Here is a 23,583-nt window from a genome sequence, read left to right on the forward strand (position 1 = left end):
ATATCATAGAGACGGATCATGATCTATTTCATTCGTATCATTTCACTTTTCAGAAATCATACGATTGTCCTAATGTGTAATGTACGAGGGTTGCCAAGAAAGTAACTTATACGTTTCGGCCTAGCGTGGTGGTGGCTAGGACTAGAGCCACAACCAAGGTGCTGTCTAAATACCCCTACACTCATTACTATGCATTCCTCTGTGGTGGTAGAGTGTGTGCGCAGAGTGTGGTTCTTCTACTTTTCTCACATAGCGAGCTGTTAAAATGTGCGCTGCAATAGAAAATCCCGCGAGTTTTGAAGTGCTGCCTGATATTTGATTAAGTTTTTACTGCCCAAAAACTAGCACAAGCCAATTTAAGTTTAAAAGCAACTTTGTGGATTGTGTCTACGGAGATGGAATAATGAGTGAAGGCAGAGTGAGGCAGTGGTGCATTCAGTTTATAAATGACCACAGCACCAATGTCTTCGACGAGAGGACACCGCAGTGGTCGGCCTAGCCTTGTGGTGACGGATGACCTGACGGATGGCCAGTTAGTTCTCGGTCACCATGGATGTTTGTCCGTTTACTCTTAAACTAACACTGACACAGCCACTCATCACTTCACACAAATTCCCCGATGGTGAATATTAGCTGCTTTGAAGTTCATTGCTCGAGAAAAACTTGTCAATAAATGCATTTCATATTTGGTTGGATTTCTAACCGTAGTAGTAGTATTTAGGGGAGGCGACCGACAGCTGAGGTCATTTGCGCCATTAGGGATGAATGGGAAAGGATGAAGGGGGGAGAGAAACCCGGCGTCGGCATTAGCCTATTCTTTACGAAAGGCGCCAAGGGGCTCGCAGCTTAACGTCCCATCCGACGGACGGCGTACTCACTCGAATTGCTTCCCACAAAGCACCTCAAGTAGGGATCGAGATACCACTGAAAAATATTCAACACCGCCGGGATTTGACCCCGGGCCTTCTGGGTGGGAATCCAGTACGATAGCCGCCGCACCGTCTCAATTTCTAATTGTATTGATCATTTTGACATCGTACTGTAAACAAACGACAAGCGGCGCGGCCTTCCACCAACCACTGCAGCTCGAGGCGTACTGTCCCAGTGCGTTCGTGTGTGAGCGTCAATATAGCCGACATTCAGCACGTTCCACTAATTCTTACGCTAAACGAAAACGTAAGTTACTTTCTGCACGCATATCGTAGATTTAGTAAAAGTTTTATTGATTTGATTCCAGCATTGTATCAGCCACAGTCGATAAAATTTAGGAATGGCTCAGTTCAGCTGCGGTGCTTCCGACTTTTGATGAAAGAAACCACATGCTTTTGGTTGTTTTACGCGGTCTCACAATGCTTTCCTTCCAGCTCTCTCTTCAGTCGGGGAAACAAATAAAAGTGACATGGAGCCAAGTCGGGACTGTAATGGGGCTGGGGGACGACCAGGGTGGTGGTGCTCCAGGCCAGGGAGTTGGTAACGATGAAGGACGTGTGGCTGGAGGCATTGTCTTGGTGGAGTTTGACCGTGTCCTGAACCATGTTACAAATTCGAAAAGCACACTTCGCGCGGAGCCACTTCTTCTTTCCAATCAGACTGCTCGGAGTAAACTGGCGACCAGCAGCGTTTGAAGGGCAGACCTCATACCATATTTTTCCGACGGGTTTACTGCGCTGTAATGAATGGCTGCGTCACAATGAAATCATGCGGGTAATTTAAAAAATAAACCATGTATGTGGGTTTATATAATACTGGCAAAGTAATCATGGTTCTGTAAGGTAAAACATTTGTGGAGAAATATTTGGAATGTGCTCCCTTTACTGACGATGACCTGCCTACTGAGAGGATCATTCTCTCCAATAAAATGAGCCAAAAATACACGCATGCAGTAATAGAGCAGATGGGTTCTCAAGTGGAATAAGTCAATATCTTTAAGCAACTTCCTTCCACTCGAGTTCGACCACATGTTTTGCACGGCACTCATACCAACATGAGATACTATATGCCGTGAAACATGCCGCCATTTAAGGAGGCATGTCTCTCATACCCTTTGCCGCATTAGGACGGAATCCATCCCCTGAACATGCCTTTCGGCTTATTTCAAACGCAGCAAAGTGGCAGGACGAGCTGGCACGATGCACATACGAGACTGCACTTAGTAAGGACTTGATGTGGGAATCCCTTGGAGTTACTGAATCCCTTAGCGTATAAAATCCTCCGCAGTCGGCACCGAACGTCAGGGTTATGAAGCACAAGGATTGAGAGCGTAGTTGGCCATCCGCCCACCAACTCACGAGAATCTATCTCGGCCGGCAATCCGCAAAAGACGTAATTTTCCCTAAAAGCTGATGCTGAAGACCATGACAGACAGTCATATCCAGGAGGGGAGGTTTATCTCTTGACTTAACTTGCCGTAATTGTTACACGAGGAAATGATCAAGAGTTATTGTTTATTGCCACAAAAGGACTTTTTTCATATTCGACCCAATTTTCCTTGCTGTGTCAACATCAGGATATTATATTTCAGTCGCCTAGTCACAAGCCTTAAGCTACGTTTGTTTAATATGTAAATAAGAATGCCTGGCTACAAATATTTTCACTTGAAATAAATAGAAAAATTTTAGTTCTAAGATGTGCTCTCCAAGGTACTCATTTTACAGTTTACATGCTTAACTAATTGGAATTGGTACGAGGCAATCGAGTCAACAGTTTGTCATGGCTTTTCGCTTTGAAACGATTTTTAAGTCCATTTCCAAAAAAGTCCATTTCAACCCAAAGTTCATTTAATTATTGAGACATAATATATTGTTTTCCCAATAGAGCACTAACTAAGAATTCTCAATTTGTGCAAAAATTAACCCAAGGGCGTTACTCTAACATCACCGCTCACAGTTAGCCTGACTAATTCACATGCCTAGCTGAATGTAGTTCACAAACATTAAATGATTTACACGACTGTGTTTAACAGCTAAAAGTCTCATAATTTCACTAGTGGAGAGGTCATTATCGTCGAGGAATATGTCAAGCAAAACATACTGCGATAAGATACTTCAAAAATTAGCTGACCATAGCCGGTAGAAATTAAAGAGTAACTGCATTTTGGTAGATTCGCTTCAAAGCCGTGTCGAAAAGGTTTTACACTTTCAAGGAAATATTTCAATTCATCATGTACCACAAAATTTATTAAGTGGAAAATAAAGTCCATTCCTCGTTTATTTTTCCGTCAAATAATTTGAACGTGTAGAACACACTCAAATAATCCCATACACAAATTAATTAAGTATGAATAAGTTCCAATGAAGAGAATAGTTATTGAATCATTACTTTGATAGATTTATGAAAACAAATGTATTCAATTTGTTTCAAAACTTAAGTTTATCCATGTGGGCAGATTAGGGATGAGGAGAGTTAAAATTAACCAAAAGAATTCAGTCAGCTCGACCGAGAGCATTCTTGATTGCCACAGGAAAAAATATTTTATTCCACGACATTTAGGGAAATATAATATTTTCCTTAAGTTTTAAACCCAAATTTTCGCATTTTTAGAAATGAATCCAAAGCATGTGCATTTCAAGCCTGTTAAAAGTTGTTTACTTCGAAGAAAATACGTTTTAAATTTAGAGTTTTATATCCACATTAAAGGAGTTTGTAATTGTCCACTAACTGTCAGACTTTAGCACGGAAATCATACAATTCCACGAGGTGAAGCCCGAAAGTGTAAATTATATTTGAACTTTGATAGAGAAATGTGAGATTTGCGATTGAAATATTGAATTTAGTCACGTCCGCAGCTAGTTCAACGCCTTATTGATAAGATTTTTAATTTTTCCTCTTGCTACTAGGGCAGAAAAGAGACGTGAAGTACCTGCGGTGTCGTTGGCACTAGTCCCGCCGAGGTCATACACGCAGTCAAGGACGACCTTCTCCTCGGTGCCATTTCGAACCAAGCCAGGCACCTTCAATCCCAGCATCTTCAAGGCCTCTGTTTCATCTGCAATAGACACAAAATAAAAAAAAGGTTCAAATTCAAATTCGCTGCATTCAATTCATCACCAAATAATAAATTACAGTATTCTAATGATAAAGACTATTAAATTAGCACATTTTATGAATTTCATATGACGGCTTAATTCAGCATGCAGCTACCGCCAATACTTCCACTCCGCTAATTCACTTGCGCGCTCTTCAGTGATTTTTTTAAACCAGGGAGTCCATTTTACCCCACCCTGTGTAGCAATGAAATGGTCACCGTGTTCATCACTTAAGTGGTAACAAAAAAGTCAGTCACCTAAGGGAATGATTCGAAACAAGGACTTGTCTATCACGCATACTATCCATTCTACTGCAGTCGGTACAATTTCATTCTGCAAAATTTAAGGAGAACTCAGAATTAAACTACGCATGTGGCGACATCATCCAAACATCATTTACTGTAAAAGGAGTTTCTTGTAATGAAAATTAGTATGAGCCTCAAGGGGTTCACATTGAAGAAAATTCAAAACAGTCTGCGATGAATCAACCATTGTAAAAGAAGAGGACATGGGACAAATAATTTATTTTTTTTAGCCATTGGACGCACAAAGTAAGGGGCAAGAAGCAATTTTGCAATGCATATATATATATATATATATATATATATATATATATATATATATATATATATATATATACACACACACACACATGCATAAACACATAGTTTTATTTTCATTTTTTCCGGCTAGCAGGCAAGTTATAGTACGTACGGACTTGAGTGGCTGTGGAGTTAAGAAAAGTGGTCGATTTGGCTCCAACATTCTCTCCGTTCCTTGATAAGTAGCGAAGAAAATATTTGAGCAAAACTCATACATGATGCACACTTTCTAATTTGCATAAGAACGTATATGAAAAAAATTTCTCCTCATTCACAAGTGCACCAACTTGACTGCTGTTTTAATTAGATTCTTTGGTATTTTCCCTCGTCTGCTCTTTAAGTTGTCCTAGATATCTGAGAAATTTAAATAACAAAACATGACTGTTCGGATAAGGCTTCTTACAAACTAAAATCATGTATAACGGAAAATAAGAAACGGCAATTTGCAGGCATAAAATATTACATAAAATTGAGCAACAATAAGGTTATACTTAATACCAACAGGGCGTAAATTCTGAAAATGCTATATCACCCCTGAAATGTATAACTCGTATAGTCGGATAGTGTCGGAAAAGTGAAGGAAATGAGCCATTTATCTTAAGTAAGGCCTATCATTGAGTATGCGGCGAGCGTTTGGGATCCTTTTCAAAAAACATTGATTACAGGATAGAATCGGGCACAGAAAAAGGCCGCTAGGTCCGTGAAAAACTCGCTCCGAAGGACACAAAGTGTCGCCACACATTTGGTACAGAATCTAGGGTGGAAACCTTTAGATGCGCGAAGACTCAGGGCTAGATTAACGTTATTACAAATAAATACAGCGTGTAGTTTCGCACCAGATATTGGAGATATAATTAGGATCCCTAATTACATTTGCATGGTCGACAATTGACACCAAATTAGAGATTTAAATTTTCAAACTGACAAATACACCCCGCCCTGCGCCCTTGGGCTAGGTGGGGTGTGAGCGACTGCACGCATACAAAGTCTATTATATTCGTGAATTATCCGTTTGGAATGCGTAGATTACTAACCGGTAATGAGTGTCCGAATCGCATGCGTGCCTGCCCTCTTTTAATGTATTTTCTTGTCCTCTGTGTGTAGGCATTGGAATAGCTGCTAACCATGTTATACTCATAATATATGTATGTAGGCATGTTGCAAGATTGGTGTTCGGTCACCCCCTTTCCATTTTGGTTATTGGTGGATCGCGGGATGCCAGGTGCATGAGGAAATAGAGGGAATACATGTAGAATGGCTAGTGACCTACCATCCCCTGCCACACGTCCTTGCGATGGCTTGCGGGGTATTATGTAGATGTAGATATGAAATCTAGCAATAGACTTCAGCTTCCTAGAATCCAGGTCATTCTAATGTAGGCATGCCAACATGAATGCAGACATGGTGTTATTCAAAACATTTCCGAGTGCGCGAGGACACTTTGCCCCCAAATTAAGTTGTTTATTATGACGAGCAATTCCCAAAATTGGGTGCGTTTGATTTAACCAATTCCGCATCTGGAAATCCATCTACATTTTCAGTCCAGCATTGTGGAAGCACAACGGCCTGTTCACTTATCTCACCGACTATTCATAACGTATAACTGGATATATTACGTGTATAAATGACTCTGCAGTGAAATAACGTGTTCTCCACTGCGCGATATGTTAACTCGACCGTGATACGTAAATTCAATCACAAAGCAATATTTGATGTCAACTGGGAAAAATATATTTGTTTCCGGTGAGCGACAATTCTGTCCTCAGCGAAGGGCGAGACGGGGTGGTAATGCAAGGTGTGAAGATTGGGGGAGGAGGAAGGGTTAGGTGGAAGGGTGTAGGCGCCATAAATCCAAGCGAGGCTTTGGACGGATGGTGGAACCCTTCCGAGGGTCCCCCCCCCCTCGCCGCACCCCGTCGAGCCCAGGCTTCCGCGACCCCCTTTGAATTGGAGCGTCGTCACCCGGCAACAATTGATGGGGGGGGGGGAGTTTGGCGGAGTGCGGTGTGAACGGCGCCTAGTGTGGGGACGAGGCGCGTGTGAACCCCGCCACCTGGGGGACTCCCTCGCCCGAACCCCTCTCCCCGCTGCCGCCGACACATGTCAATGCGACGGTAACACCCCTTCATCTCATCTTCTCCGGCCGGGGGTTGCAAATCGTCGTGGGAGCGAGCGAATGTCTCGAACGCCTACTTAATATTATTAGAGGAACCTCGTTGGTATCAAGCAATTTTCCAGGTGGCAACGGTCAAGTCTGGTCAACGGTCCCTCCGAAAATGCACATGCCTACACTCACAAAAAGGACGGATATGAGGCAAAATGCTCTCATGTACAACGACTCTTCACCAACCATACCTTGACCACCGCTCATGGGCGACGTTCAAACCATGCCTACGACGCACCGTCCATCGCCGCACTCCGTCCATAATCACGCACTCTTCAATTTCAAAGACCGTTCAAAATCACGCACCTTATAGACATCATTCACTTTTGAATATAGAACTTCTCAAGCCGCCCACATCACGCACACGACGACATTTTTGATAAGTACAATAGTATAATAATCGCTGATTAATGAAGTTTCTCACCCAGTGGCTGCTTTGCACTTATTTTTAAAACTCCTAAAATTGGATGGGAAGGGCTCAAACAAACCTCCAGGGAGCTGGTTCCATTAAACAATAGCTATGTTTAAAAAATAGTATTTTTTCATATTTGTTCGTGTTCTTCTTTTTATTTTAAAAAATTGGTCGTTTTTTCCCGTTAAAGTTTGGTTTTTCTATCTCTATCCATAAATCTTCCCACGCTTCGTCATTTTTAACAATTCTATGCATCGCGCCTTACCTGCTCTTTTTTCATATATTTTTCAAACTCTCACATTTCAGTGTATCCAAAATTTCCGTGACACTATGTGTTCCTTTCTAAATACATACCTTGCTGCCTTTCTTTGAACTTTGTCTACCTTTTTAATACGTCCCACCTCAGATGGGGACATGCCTGCGATTTTATTCGCGCCGACCTCATGAATTTCAATCGCCAAGGGTGGAAGACCCCGCGGTTGGTTGGCCCACGCGCAAAATACACTCAAGGACAAAGTTTTGATATTTATTTGGAACTTATTTATGAATAAGTGAGCTTTCAGGAAAGTTAAACAGTAAAATTGGTGATTATGCTTTGGGTTCCATTATAATCGTTTCATTTATGACACACTCGTTTTTGGAAAAATTCAGGAAATGCCGCAGCTGCATTTTTTGCTAAGTCAATGGCTCATGTTTGACTGAATGCGAGTAACTCAACCCGTTGCAATAGGCCGAGATTCGAGCCCATGAACCTTGATTTCAAGCCGTAAAGATTCAGAGAAGAATGCCTCGTTATCTCAACTGGCGGCACAAATCGAGATGAACGCCTTACTTATATTAGAGACTTAAGAATTGAGTATGCAGGGGGGAAATTGCTTTGTTGATCAGTTTGGCACGGCGAGCAATCGGATAACCTATTCTATAAGAAAAGGCCTTGGAAGCAACGTAAATCTTAGGCCTAAAAAGTGGGATTATGGCGCAAAGTTCAAGCTCAAGATTCCGGAGGGATTGAGGTCGAGGGAAAATATTTCACGCAAGGGGAGGGAAGAAGGAGAGGCGTGGGGAATGGGGGCGGGGTTGATTAAAGGCGGAGGGAGGGCGGGAAGGGCGAGCGAAGGGTGTGGAGGAGGTTTGAAAAGACAGAGACCAGATAAGATTTACATAGTATGACGTGATCCTCACCTCTATCTCTCGGCGAGGTTGCTTCAGAAATGCAAAATGCGTAAAAGGAATTTGGTTACGAACGGGAATCTTATGTTTTTGGAAATGGGCGGAGGAGTCTGAGAAGAGCACGCGCCTCCCTTGATTCCATGGAAATACCCTTGGACTTTGAAGAGGGAGAGGAGAGGGAAGTCCCTCGCTCGCATTGCCAGCCACGAAGCGCTTTACCGTATAACATCTGTCGATGTTTGCACATAAGCTCTATTAGCATGGTAAATTATTATGTCTGCTGCTAGAATATAATTATTAGGGAATCCACCCGTTTAGGTAGGATTTTGATGGACACAACTACCAAATAAATGTCATTTTACTCCTAGTAAACCCAAGCCAACATCCTACTCTACAACAAGTCCCTCTTCATTTCTATGCACATCCTTCCCGTCCAACATCCCTATCCTGTTCCTTCCCTTTCCTCGTTTGCCTAACATTCTACCCTTTATTACACTCCACTGCCGGTCAATACGCCCTTCACCCCCCATTTTTCAAGCAGCCATAGGATTTCTCCCAACAAAACCCTCTCTTCGCCCAAAATACCAAGTACTTCCTCAATTGTTTTCTTCTCTGTCCATTTCACCTTCTCCATTATTCTCCACACCCATATTTGAAATGCCTCCAATATACGTCTATCCTCCTGCTTCAATGACTACGTTTCTGCGCCGCACATAGCTACGCTCCATATCAAAGTTTTGACGTGCCTTTTTTAAACATCCTTACTCAATGTCCCTGTCATCAACTCCCTCCTCTTTGTGAAAGCCTCTTTGCCTAGTCCATTTCTTCTTCTTAGGTCCCTACTACTGTGACCGTGTTGGTCCAAAACCCTTCCATGATACGTTAACAGTTCCACCTACTCTCTAATTGCCCTCCTATTTTAATGTTTAGCCTGGCTTTTTTCGCATCCCTAATTCTTCAAAAATCGGTCGGCTCCCCCTTGAATCGGCCTAAAAATTGCTGCATTATTTTCCCATCGCCAACGCACATTTGCGAGCAGGTGACAGTAGGTTGTCCTGCTGAGTTACGATCTTTTTATTCTTCAAGGAAGGCCTCTTTTTGCTAATTTTGGTTCCAAGCTGTTCAAGAAGGTTGGAGTAATATTCGACTCTATTTGTACTACCTCGCAGATTGTCCGATGGTCAACTATTGCGGAGGAAGGGTGTGTCCGTGGAGGGCAAGGCATGCGGAGGGAAGAGAATTCCTGTCCAAGCCGATGGCAAGGTGTGGGATGTCTTTTTTACTCGATTCCAAATCCCCACCTCCTGCCTTAGGCATCAGTTCTTGCGCGAATATATAGTACATTTCAGCCTTCATCGTCTTTCAGGAGACCGCTCTCCTCAATGCGTCAGACTGTTGCATATTTTCCCCTTGATTACTTGCCGCCGAGTCTTGGGGAAGATTGAAATTTTCCCTTCTCACTTCGCCTTGGTTTGACTTGTGCCCACGCATTCATTCCCGTCGGAATACAAAGATGTCACCACCTGTACTCTTAGGAACCCCTTTGTGTCACGCTATTTTCGTCCACGTCATATCCTTTTCGCATTTAAAAATGTTTGCATGGGTTCTTTGTTAATCATTATTATTTTCAGGAGGAATATTATGGAAAACCTCCAAAAAATTATTTCATTCCAAAATTGATCAGTTAACACATATTATGACCTCAAAGTTGCGATAGTAAAAGAATAAGGAGGCTATTGAATGCATAAAAATATTATATTTTTATTTACCAAACTGCATTTAAAAGTATTTCTCATTAGATCCAGTTGATTTATAGTATGTCAACCCAAAAATGCACCAAACCAGAGTTTGATGCTAACTTGTTACACAATTTAGTTTTTCTTTTGCTCGAAAGAGTAGTTATTTATACATATATATATATATATTAATAAAATCTGTAATCGCTCTATCTATTTCGATGGTCGATATGCACATAGCGGGATTTTCCTGTTTGAATGTGTGTGCATGTATAAATAATATAAATATATACATATACGAGGGTCATCCGGAAAGTAGTACTCGTTCGTGAAATAAAGACACAAAAGTAAATATTAACAAACATAAAAAATTTTATTTGAAAGAGGATACTTTAAACTACTTCTCAACATAATCTCCAAGCAAATTAAGGCATTTGTCATAACGTGTGACAAGTTTCTGTATTCCTGCTGCATAGTCCTTCGCCGCCAGCTCATTGAGATACGCGAAGGCCCATCTTGCACAAATTTTTGCATAATGCAGATGGTGTTTAACAATTTCATGAACAATTGTTCGAGAAACATTGGGAAAATGCTCACAGATGTCATCAATTGTGACGCGCCGATCGTTCCTCACGAATTCGTCAACTGAGCTCACCAGTTGGTCTGTAATGACAGACGGTCTCCCCGAACGCTCATCGTCGTGTGTGTTCCCCCTCCCCATGTTGAAGTTGCGACACCACCGCCGAACAGACGACTCGTCCATTACATTGTCTCCATACACCTCCTTTAATTGGCGATGAATATCACATGGGCGAACGTTTCTTGCATTGAGGAATTTAATCACTGCCCTCACTTCACAACTGGCGGCGTTCTCAATTTTTTTAAACATTGTAAACAATCACAGAAACAACACAGGCAATGCTAGCGTCACGCAACTTGGCTCAGAGAAGGCAGACAAGCCACTGAAGCTATCTGACCTCGTCCAGCGGCTACTCGCGTCGTCAGCACTTCATGCGGCACGAACGGGTACTACTTTCCGGATGACCCTCGTGTGTGTATATATATATATATATATCGATGATTTCGTCGGAGTAACACGCAAGTGTTAAGTAAAGAACTTGGACAGCAACAAACAATACAAGAATACATAAAAATATCACTCAAACGTTATTTCTTGATCATTTCGACGGAATTAAGCTCCGTCTTTATCGGAAGAAATAGAAGTAAACTTCTTAGATTACGAAATAGAAGTGATCGTTAACTTCCACGGAGTAACGATTACTTCTATTTCTTCCGATGAACACGGAGCTGAATTCCGTCGAAATGATCAAGAAATAACGTGTGAGTGATCTTTTTTGTGTTCTTATATTTTTTGTTGCTGTCCAAGTTTGTTATTCAACAATTCCGTGTTACTTCGAAGAAATCATCTATATATATTATTTATTATTATTATTAGGTAATCTACCGGTTAAGGTAGGTTTTTGGAAGAACAAAGAACTAAAAAGAACATTTTGTGAATCCTAACCAGACACAAAATCCAGCATCCTACTCTACATCAGGTCCCTCATCATCTCTGAGTACCTTCTTCCTCCGTCATCCCGTCAAACATCCCTATCCTGTTCCTTCCCTTTCCTCGTTTGCCATTCCATTCTCCCCTCTATCACAGTTTTCAACGTCCCACTGCCGGTCAATACCCCCTTCATCCACTTTTCCTGCCTCCATAGGATTGCTCCCAACAAACCCCTCTCTTCGCCCACCATACCAAGTACTTCATCATTTGTTTTTTTCTCTGTCCATTTCACCTTTTCTATCCTTCTCCACACCCACATTTCAAAGGCCTCCAGTCTACGTCTATCCTCCTGCTACAATGACCACGTTTCCGCACCGTACATCTACATCTACATAATACCCCGCAAGCCGCGGCAAGGGCGTGTGGCGGGGGGTGTTTGGTCACCAACCGTAAAAGGAAAAATACCACATGCAAAATCACAACACGGAAAATCACACCCACAGCAGCGCACACACTCATGCCTTCATCCAATACTCATGCAAACACATATACCGCAAAAATACTAAAAAACTGCACCCCATGATGCAGCACGAAAGCCATCCTACAACACGGAAGCCAGGACACAACAAGCAAGAAATTGAAACATCACTACCACATGAAAATGCACCACAAAACACTCTACCCCCAAAGAGTCTGTAAAGGGAATGGAATGCGACCCAACGTTGCCGGTAGCAGGAATTTCCCCCCGCGGAGAGGGACGAGGGATTGAAAGGAAAGAGACTTAAAAACAGATGAACGGAACACGAATGAGGTCATTCGGAAAGAATGGGTTATTATAGCAAAACACATAAGGTTAGTGGAAGAGCATGCATTTAAATACAACTAATTATTTTTTAGACGCTGAGGGTGGCAAGTGGAATTTTTGCTATCTATAACCCTGCAGTTGCTATCCCGTATTGTCCGTGGGAAGAAGGAGTCCTTGAGTCGGCTAGTTCTGGCATCTATTTCCCGAATTTTATATGCATGATCCAAGCGACCAATGTATGTAGGAGTACAAATAATTTGCGAGACCTCGGTGCTGAAACATGCGGATCTAAATTTATTTAATAATTTCAATCTTGCATTGAATCGTCTTTCAGCCAATGATTCCCACCCCAAATCCATGAGCATTTCGGTGACGCTTTGCGTTTTATCGTAGGAATTTTTTACAAAACGGGCTGCCCGGCGTTGAACCTTCTCAATTTACCGAATGAGACCTTTTTCACTCAGATCCCACACGCTGCATGCGTATTCTAAATGAGGCCTTACAAGAGCGTGGTAACAACGTTCCTTGACCTTCGAGTCACTTTTGCCGACAATGCGTCTAATGAATCCCAATTTTTTATATGCTTGACCACAGACTTTACGTATGTGAGTCCCCCAAGTTAAGTCTTTTGTGATTGTGAGACCTAGGTATTTTACCGTATCAACTACTGCTAGGTCACCTCCAGCTAATTTGTAAGCAAATCCCGTTGATCTTTTAAAGAAATTTACCACTGAACATTTATTATAATTTAGAGTCAATCCCCAGTTAGAACACCATTTAGTAATGCAATCTAAATCCTGCTCTAGAATAAAACGATCCTCATCCCCAGATATCTCCCGATAGATCACCGTGTCATCCGCGAACATCCTAATTTTACTTTTCACTTCGCGGTTTAAATCGTTAACAAAAATCAAGAAAAGCAACGGCCCGATCACACTTCCCTGAGGTACCCCAGACGTGACTCGAACGCTGTCGGAACTAGCGCCATCAAGGACTACCCTCTGTTCCCGCTCTGAAAGAAAATCTTTAACCCAACTTATAGCGCCCTTGCTTATACCCGCGACCTTTAATTTATGAATGAGTTTACCATGTGGGACCTTATCAAATGCCTTTTGAAAATCTAAGAAGATGGCATCCACTTGCCTACCTCTCTCACCAGATAAAAGTAAATCATGTGTAAATAATCCTAATTGGGTTTCGCAGGAGCGGGTTTTCCTTAATCCGTGTTGATTGTCACTTAAAAAGTTAATATTGTCTAGGTGTCTCATTATTGAACTGACAATTATGTGCTCTAAGATTTTGCAGCAGATAGAAGTGTGTAATTACCGGGATCCTCCCTGTCTACACTTTTAAAAATAGGCGTTATTTGCGCGGTTTTCCAAATCTTAGGTACTTTGCACTCTGTGAGGGATTTTTTAAATATAAACTCAAGGTACGGGGCAATGTTTGGAGCTAAATGTTTTATCACCCTAGCTGGTATATTTTCGGGACCCGGGGATTTGTTGGGTTTAAACTCATTAAGCAATTTTAGAATTCCTTGTTGGTCCACTGTTATTGTTTCCATGGGTGGAGTATGTATTGTTTCTTGGAGATATGCGGTGGCAACATCATTCGAGAAAACGCTTTGGAAGAATGAATTTAGGATGTTAGCTTTACCCTCGCTGTCTGTATGAATTATATTGCTACAATCCCTTAAGTAAGCCACGGTTTGATTACTCCCATTTACTTCCCTAACATATGACCAGAAAGCTTTGGGGTCAGTGTCCAAGTGCTCGCAAAGTACTTTGCGTTTAAAGTCCAGTAAAGCGCTACGTAATTGTGTTTTGGTTTCAATTTTAGAGGATCTATATGTGTCCCATAATTGTTTATTCTCAGGGGATGATGTGTTCACGCCTGCCCTCTTTACCCTAGAGTGTAGCATTCTCTGCTTTCGAAGGGCTTTTCTAACGTCTTTATTGTACCACCTGGGGTCGCGATTTGCTTTAACCTATTTTATAGGTATGAAATCTACGATTCCTTTTTGCATGATATTGACAAATTCTGTCCAAGTTTCTTCCACGTTGACATGACTTAAGCGGGTTTTGAACTCGGGTAGTGAAGAGTTTAATTGATTGGCAAAAGATTCAAAGTCTGCTTTATGGTAATTATAAATTTTTCTTTTTGGTTTAATGATCTTTTTTATTTCTATGTCCAAGTGGACATTAATTGCTTTATGGTCACTCAAGCCCTCATCAGTTGATACACTTATAATACGTTCAGGCGTGTTTGTAAGAAATAGATCCAATATGTTCTTTCCACGGGTGGGCATGCGTACTGCTTGATGGAGGGAGTTTCTTTGAACCAATTTTATCATGGAATTGCAAGATTCGCGATCGCGGGTCCCAGATTTAACGATATTGCTGTCCCAATCTATACCAGGGAGGTTAAAGTCGCCACCAATTATGTTTATGCTGTTATTATATTTACGTGTAAAATTGTAAATTTGATCGTTGAGGGTGTGAAGTGTTTTCAAATCTGAGTCTGAAGGTCTGTAGAAAGAGCATAAATTTATGTTGGGTTGATTGGTCCGTATTAAGGTGCACCAAACACTTTCTATGTTATTATTTTCAAATGAAACTTGTCTGCTTTCAAAATGACTTTTAACTGCCACGAAAACCCCTCCTCCGGGTCTTGTATCTCTATCGTGTCGGTAAACTTTGAAATCTATTGGGAAAATTTCTTGGTCGTTTATGTCATTGCACAGCCAACTCTCTGTGCCTAATACTATATCAGCGGAATGAGTTTGGATTATGTGTTCTAGATCCGCTGATTTGTTCTTGAGGCTTCTGCAATTTATAACAAGTATAGTTAAATTATATTGATGTTGAACAACGTCCTTATTTGTGCCTGACTGTAATTTAGGACGCCTTTGTGGGGAAGTGCGTGTCACATGTCTTTCTAAATCAATGCCAGTGTTGTCGGTGATTTTTATATTTTTATTAATAATATTAAACGCGCTATCCCCAGATTTTACCGACCCATTAAATGACCTGCCCTCTATCCTAAAAAAGGCCTACAGTGGTCGAGTATCCTATCCGCTACCTTACTCGCCGCTTCCGCCGTGTAATGGACCCCAGATCGGTTAAGGGGAGTCCTGCAAGATCGGAGGGTTGGTCTCAGGTCGACGAAGGAGGCTCCTATGTCCGAGCAGAATCTCGATAGTCTCTGGTTTATGCCTAAACACAACACGTTCCGTATCAAATTTTTTTAGCCTTTTCTTAGCACCCATACTCAACGTCCCTCTCAATAACTCCCTCCTCCACGTGAAAGCCTCTTTGCCTAACGCAATTCTTCTCCTTACGCCCCTATCACTTTGACCGTGTTGGTCCAAAACACTTCCGAGATACGTAAACTGTTCTACCTGCTCTAGTTTTTGGCCTCCTATTTTAATGTTTAGCTTGGCCTTTTTCTTTCTAGAAAATCGCACTACCTTTGTTTTATTAATGACGCTTCTCATCCCATATCTGTCGCACGGAATTTCGAATTCACTCAGCAATGCTTGCAACCCCTTGGCTGACTGATAAAATAAAGGTTAGTCATCAGCGATCCTAACTGATTTTACGAGTTCCCCACCCAGTTTCATTCCTACCTCCAGTTCATCCCATGCCTCTTTAATCATTTCCTCTGCATACAGGTTGAATAGCAACGGTGATAATGGGCAACCCTGACTTACACCTCTTCCTAACCCTGCCAATGCGGACTCCCCGTTCCACAAACGCACCTGACCAGTCTGAGACATTTACAGGGTGCGGATTAGCCTCCTTTCCCTCCAGTCTATTCCTATTTTCTGCAATATACTCATTAGTTTTTCTCAATTCACTCTATTAAACGCTTTTTCGAAATCTACGAAACAGGCAAATACCTCCTGGTTGTGTTCTATATTCCTCTCGATTAATAATCTCATTACTTCAATGGTATCACGTGTACCTCTCCCCTTCCTAAACCCAAACTGGTCATCACCTAAGTTATCATTTTTCCTACTCTATATGATCTTGAGAACAACTTTAGCTGCGTGGGATATCAAGCTTATCGTCCTGTAGTCCTCACATCATGTAGCCTTTACCTATTTAGGAATAGGAACTAAAACTGATGAATTCTATGGTCTCGGGCTCAACTTTGTGGAGGTTCATGTTCGTTTAAATGAATATACTTTGTAACTTCCACACAATTTTTATTCGTACTACCGGTTTCAACGCAACGGCGTCATCATCAGGTCTTGATGATGACGCCGTTGCGTTGAAACCGGTAGTACGAATAAAAATTGTGTGGAAGTTACAAAGTATATTCATTTAAACTAAAACTGATCTCTCAAAGTCATCATATAAATATATATATATATATATATATATATATATATATATATATCCCTCCCCGGACTACAACCTTGACGTGGTGGAAGGGCTTGTGCGTTCCGATGACCCCTAGAGCTGTGCTGGCGGGAGTAATAATTATTGCTCCTGGTAGGGTCACCCATGCCAGATAAGTCGAAGGTTAGGAGCCAGACGAAAGGTAGTCCACGCAGCGTCTGTTCCTCAGTGAGGCGGCTGCAATGGCGTCTGACCCCAGTGGGGCGGCCAGTAAGTGATGGTGTCACGTTAAAAACACTATTGAGGAAGGCAACGGAAAACCACCTCAATTATCATTCCCTAGAAAAATATGATGGACATTAGAGATATTTTGAGTCCTGGCAACCACGGGGCTCGGCCCAATCGGCCGTGTGTCTTGCCCGGCAGCGGGGGAGGCAAGGCTTCCGCGGTCGTCATCCCACGAAACCCTTGCAAGGGAAAACCAGCAGCAGCAGGACAGAAGACGCAGGAGAAGAAGACAAAATTAGTTAGAATAGGAACGTGGAATGTTAGGACAATGATGAGGACAGGGAAATTGGAGACTGTTAAGCGAGAGATGGAAAGGGGAAATATAGATATTTTAGGTCTATGCGAGTTGAGATGGAAAGATAGCGGGGATTACTGGAATGATAAGTATAGAATAATATACAGCGGTGGGGACGAGAGCCAACGAGGGGTTGCCATAGTATTAAATGAAGAGGTAGGAAGAAGCGTAGTCAACATAGAGCAGGTAACGGATAGAATACTACTAGTGGAGATAAAAGCAGAACCGACGAAATTAATTATTATTCAGGTATACATGCCACCGAGCAACCATAAGGAAGAAGAGGTCGATAAGATATACGATCAGTTAGAGGACATGATCGCGTGTGTTCCTGCAGGGAAACATTTGATAGTGATGGGGGATTGGAATGCGACGGTAGGCGAAGGAAGAGATGGTGATGAGGTGGGCGACTACGGTTTGGGCACGAGGAATGACCGCGGGGAGAAAGCAGTTGAGTTCTGCAGGAGACAGGGGTTAGTCATCACCAACACTTGGTTTAGACACCACAAAAGACGCAGGTATACATGGAAAATGCCAGGTGACTCAGGAAGATATCAGCTAGATTATATCCTGGTTAGACACAGGTTTAGGAATAGTGTGATAAATTCCCACAGCTTTCCGGGAGCGGATGCGGACTCAGACCACAATTTAGTTGTTATGAAATGTAGCGTACGTTTCAAAAAGATAAGGCAGGGGCGGCGAGTTAGAAAATGGAATGTAGAAGCATTAAATGGGTTGAAAAGGAAGGAATACAAACAGGCGGTAGAGAAAATCATGGAGGATGGTAAAGGGCTTATTCCTATCGAAGAAAAATGGGAAATGATCAAAAAAGGGTTGTCTAAAGCCGCAAAAGACACTATTGGAACCGTTAACGCTAAAAGGACTAGGAAACCATGGATCACGGATGAGATGATTACAAAGATGTAGGAGCGGCGAAAATGGAAGTATATAAATACAGAATTAGGCAAAATGAAGTACAAAGAATTGAACAATAAATTGAGGCGGGCAACAAATAAGGCAAAAGACGCATGGTGGAAGACGCAGTGCGAGGATATGGAAAGTCTCCAGAGGAAGGGTGAAATCAGTGCGCTGTACAGCAAAGTTAAATCGTTATCGGGAAGTAAGAAAGGAAGAGCTATGCTAATAGTTAGAGATAAGGCGGGTAAGGTAATAGTTGACCCAGGAAAGATCCAAGAGAGATGGAAGGAGTATATAGAAGAACTGTACAGTAAAGAACTCAGACCAACACAGTTAGACATTGAAAAAGAAAATGACGTAGAGGAAGATAGCTTAGGTCCAGGCATACTAGACAATGAGATAGAAAGGGCATTAAGGGAGATGAAACTAAATAAGGCCGTGGGGGTAGATAACATTCCCGTGGAACTTTTAAAATGCTTAGGAAAATGTGGGAGGAAGAGGCTATATGGGCTGATCCGTAGCATTTATGAGGAGGGAATCTGGCCGGAAGACTTTGTGAGAGCAGTTTTAGTTCCGATTCCGAAAAAGGTAAAGACCACGTCATGTGAGGACCCTAGGACAATTAGTATGATATCCCACGCAGCTAAAGTTGTTCTCGGGATCATAAACAAAAGGATAGAGAGTAGGGCAAATGATTACTTAGGGGATGATCAGTTTGGGTTTAGGAAGGGGAGAGGTACGCGTGATGCCATTGCAGTAATGAGATTATTAATCGAGAGGAATATAGAACACAACCAGGAGGTATTTGCCTTTTTCGTAGATTTCGAAAAAGCGTTTGATAGAGTGAATTGGGAAAAACTAATGAGTATTCTGAAGAAAATAGGAATAGATTGGAGGGAAAGGAGGCTAATCCGCAACCTGTACATGTCTCAGACTGCTCAGGTGCGGGTGGGAAACGGGGAGTCAGGATGGGCAGTGTTAGGAAGGGGTGTAAGGCAGGGTTGCCCATTATCACCGTTGCTGTTCAACCTGTATGCAGAGGAAATGATGAAAGAGGCATGGGAAGAACTAGAGGTAGGAATGAATGTGGGCGGGGAATTCGTAAAATCAGTTAGGTTTGCTGATGACCAAGCTTTAGTTTGCCAGTCAGCCAAGGGGCTGCAAGCATTGCTGAGTGAATTGGAAATTCAGTGCGACAGGTATGGGATGAGAATCAACATTAATAAAACAAAGGTTATGCGATTTTCTAGAAAGAAAAAGGGCAAGCTTAACATTAAAATAGGAGGGCAAAAACTAGAGCAGGTAGAACAGTTTACGTATCTCGGTAGTGTTTTGGACCAACACGGTCAAAGTAGTAGGGACGTAAGGAGAAGAATTGCGCTAGGCAAAGAGGCTTTCACGAGGAGGAGGGAGTTGATGACGGGGACTTTGAGTAAGGATGTTAAGAAAAGACTCGTAAAAACTTTGATATGGAGCGTAGCTATGTACGGCGCGGAAACGTGGTCATTGAAGCAGGAGGATAGACTTAGACTGGAGGCTTTTGAAATGTGGGTGTGGAGAAGAATGGAGAAGGTGAAATGGACAGAGAAGAAAACAAATGAGGAAGTACTTGGTATGGTGGGCGAAGAGAGGGGTTTGTTGGGAGCAATCCTATGGAGGCAGGAAAAGTGGATGAAGGGGGTGTTGACCGGCAGTGGGATGTTGAAGACTGTGATAGAGGGTAGAATGTTGGGCAAAAGAGGAAAGGGAAGGAACAGGATAGGGATGTTGGACGGGATGAAGGGCGGAAGAAAGTACTCAGAGATGAAGAGGGACCTGGTGTAGAGTAGAATTTAGGGTTGTGTTTTGTTAGTAGTCACAAAATATTTGTTTGGTAGTTGTGTCCATCGAAAAACCTACCTTAACCGGTATATTACCTTAAAAAAAAAAAAAAAAAAATATATATATATATATATATATATATATATATATATATATATATAAAGGAGAGTGTTTGTTTGTATGTATGTAATTTGTTTACTTTTTTGCTGTCATAGAAACAGCATTTTTCCAACTATGCTAGCAGGATCCTTTTGCAAGAACACTATTGTATTCAGAATTGCCGAGATATTATTCGTGGAATACATCAAGGAAAGTCTTTTGCAGAAGAAAAATGGGCAACTTTGATCCTGAGAATAATATTTATTCATGTGACGCATTGGGCCGAGTCTACACAGTCCATCCTAACAACGCCGAATGTTATTTTTTAAGAATGCTTCTACATACCATTAGAGGACCTCGCTCATTTGCAGAATTAAGAACGGTAAACGGAGAAATATAGTATGTGAGACATTCAGAGAAGCGTGCCAGAATTTAGGGTTGCTAGAAGGAGATCAACACTGGGATGACTCATTGCGAGAGGCCAGTTTGATTTCTCTTCCAGGACAAATCTGAATTTTGTTTGCCATCATAATAACCTCCTGTAATCCATCTAACCCAAAAACATTATGGGAAAAATATAAAGAATCAATGAGTGAGGATATACTGGCTAAAGTTTGAAGTGGAAATCCTATATTGGATATTACGTTTAACTCCGACATTTTTAATAAAACTTTGATTATTTTGGAGGAAAAGTATATCACCATGGTTAACAAGACTTTAGTGGAACTCGGTCTTTTTACACCTGTACAAGATCAACAGGGTGTATTTTATCCAGATTATATACGTGAAACTAGCTACAATGTCTTAGACTTAGAAGCATACATCGCGGATAAAAAGCCACTCCCTAATGAAGATCAGAAATTCGCGTACGAAACAATAATGGATCAAGTAGATAAACAAGGAGGAGGTATCATTTTTCTTGATGCTGCTGGTGGCACGGGAAAAAAATTTTTAATTAATTTAGTTCTCGCTGAAATCAAGGTTCATGGAGATATTGCTCTAGCCGTTGCATCTTCAGGTATTGCAGCGACATTAATGGAAGGAGGAAGAACAGCCCACTCTGCCCTTAAGTTGCCACTTAATATTTCCCGACAAGAAAATCCCACATGTCATATAAATAAAACAAGCGGCCAGGCACAAGTTCTTATAGAATGTAAATTGATAGTATGGGATGAGTGTACGATGGCTCATAAAAAATCTCTTGAGGCCCTCAACGCAACACTTCAAGATCTTAGAGGAAACTGCAGTTTAATGGGAGGAGCTCTGATACTCCCGTGTGGAGACTTCCGTCAAACTCTGCCTGTCATTCCAAAATCGACTCCAGCCGATGAAATTTATGCCTGTTTTAAACATTCTGTTCTATTGAATCATGTCCAAGAAATTAGCCTTAAACAAAACATGCGAATCCTCTTAAGAGATGGGAATGCTCAAAATTTTTCAAATAAACTTTTGGAGATTGGAGAAGATAGATTAGTTATTGAAGCATCTGGTATGATAAAATTGTCATCAGATTTATGTGCATCGGGGAAAACTGTCCGCGATATGATACAAGCAGTCTATCCTAACGTTAATCAAAATTATAAAAATTTAGAATGGTTGCGAGAAAGAGCCATTCTTGCTCCTAAGAACGATGATGTTAATGAAATTAACAAGGAGATACTAGCCATGCCGCCAGGAGACGTGATTGAATATAAATCGGTTGATACCGCAGTGGAGGCTGACGAAGCCGTCAATTATCCAACGGAATTCCTAAATTCACTTGATCCAGCTGAATTGCCACAACATCGCCTTATACTTAAAGTAGTATCTCCAATCATTTTATTGCGAAATTTAGATCCACCAAAACTCTGCAATGGGACACGATTGTGTGTGACAAAATTAATGAAAAATATAATCCAGGCAGTCATTTTAACTGGAAAAGGAAAAGGTGAAATAATTTTTATTCCACGGATACCTCTAATCCCAACTGATCTTCCCTTCAACTTTAAAAGATTACAGTTTCCAGTCCGGGTAGCTTTTTCAATTACCATTAATAAATCACATGGACAGTCTTTAAAGTTTTGTGGTGTTGATCTAAGATCGCCATGTTTTAGCCACGGGCAACTTTATGTTGCTTGCTCCAGAGTAGGTTCGCCTAAAAATTTATATATTCTTTCTCCTGGATATGAAACAAAAATGTAGTTTATAAACAGGTGTTAAATAAAAAAGATTCTTAAATTTGTATGAAGTAGTGTATTATTGTACTTTATAATTTGTTGTTTTTATTTATGTAGTATATTTATATTATTGTTTCTCCCTAACACGTGCAAAGCCGGGTATTCAGCTAGTATATATATATATATATATATATGTATATATACAAATTCATTTATTTATTTTAGTGGTTATTATTTATATATATATGCATGTATGTATCTACGTGTACACATAGTCCGGCGCTCTACTTCTGGACAACCGCAAATGATATGATATGGTTAAAATAAAATCCAGTTTTATCCCTTAAGCACTGTTTTTGACTTTTTATATCTCAAGCGTGCTCAATCTTTAAGTATGTAGGAATCTGTCAGCATGTGCATGAATACCAAAGGTCCCCTTTTGCAAAACTTTTTTATATTAATGTGCGCCAGCTTCGTGTACACCGCACACGAAGCTGGCGCACGCCTAAAGAAGTTACCTTAAATGTTAGGGAAACGTAGCATATGAACGATATCGAAATCACGGTAGGAGTTATCTAAATCCTCGTGTGTAAATTAAAAGTCATTTATATGCCAGCAGCTCCAGGTATAGTATTCTTTTACTTTGAATGAAAGTTTTCAAAAATACACATTAAACATTCGCTTGGCTTTCCAAAGCACTCGTTCTGTCATCATTTGATCTTAAATGTACTTATTTAAAGTCGTCTTCGTCTTGAAAATACTATCTGTTCCATCAACATAATTATGTCGAGGAATAATTCTTAAAAATGAACAGAGAAATGACGTGTTGCTTCTTACTGTTGTAATTCTAGCTTGCACGTTATTGGAAAAAAATGTATGACCTGCTGCTTTCCCGGCGTATATTCTTGATGAAGTTTTATTGGGTCTTCCACCGGGTCAGGGGTCCCATGTTGGCCGACGTTTCGATGCCCGAATTGTGCATCGTCTTCAGGGATGACCCATCAACATCCCTGAAGACGATGTACGAGTCGGGCATCGAAACGTCGGCCAACATGGAACCCCTGACCCGGTGGAAGACCTGAGAAAACCTTATCAGGAAAAAAATTGTATTGCATCCTAGGGAGCAATTGTTTGTTTGTTTATAGTATATATATTTACATGCAAGTAAGTTGAAAGGATTTTTGTATCAGTATATACGCCTCTATGGGTCCGAATTTGCATGAATATTTTGGTTTT

At 41.3% G+C, this 23,583-nt stretch overlaps 1 protein-coding gene across 3 annotated transcripts in view; it reads right to left on the reverse strand.

Annotated features, from left to right (window-relative positions):
• Nucleotides 1–23,583, reverse strand: part of LOC139695162 (uncharacterized) — a 647,990-nt gene that overhangs the window by 303,676 nt on the left and 320,731 nt on the right. For all 3 annotated transcript variants that reach the window (XM_071593822.1, XM_071593823.1, XM_071593821.1), the window contains exon 2: nt 3,860–3,985. In XM_071593822.1, the coding sequence (XP_071449923.1) occupies nt 3,860–3,985 (126 nt within the window). The remainder of the gene's footprint in view (nt 1–3,859; nt 3,986–23,583) is intronic.

The sequence above is a fragment of the Hetaerina americana genome, unplaced genomic scaffold, assembly GCF_022747635.1.
Source record: "Hetaerina americana unplaced genomic scaffold, ioHetAmer1.1.p SCAF_6, whole genome shotgun sequence".
In the NCBI taxonomy this organism is placed as follows: Eukaryota; Metazoa; Arthropoda; class Insecta; order Odonata; family Calopterygidae; genus Hetaerina; species Hetaerina americana.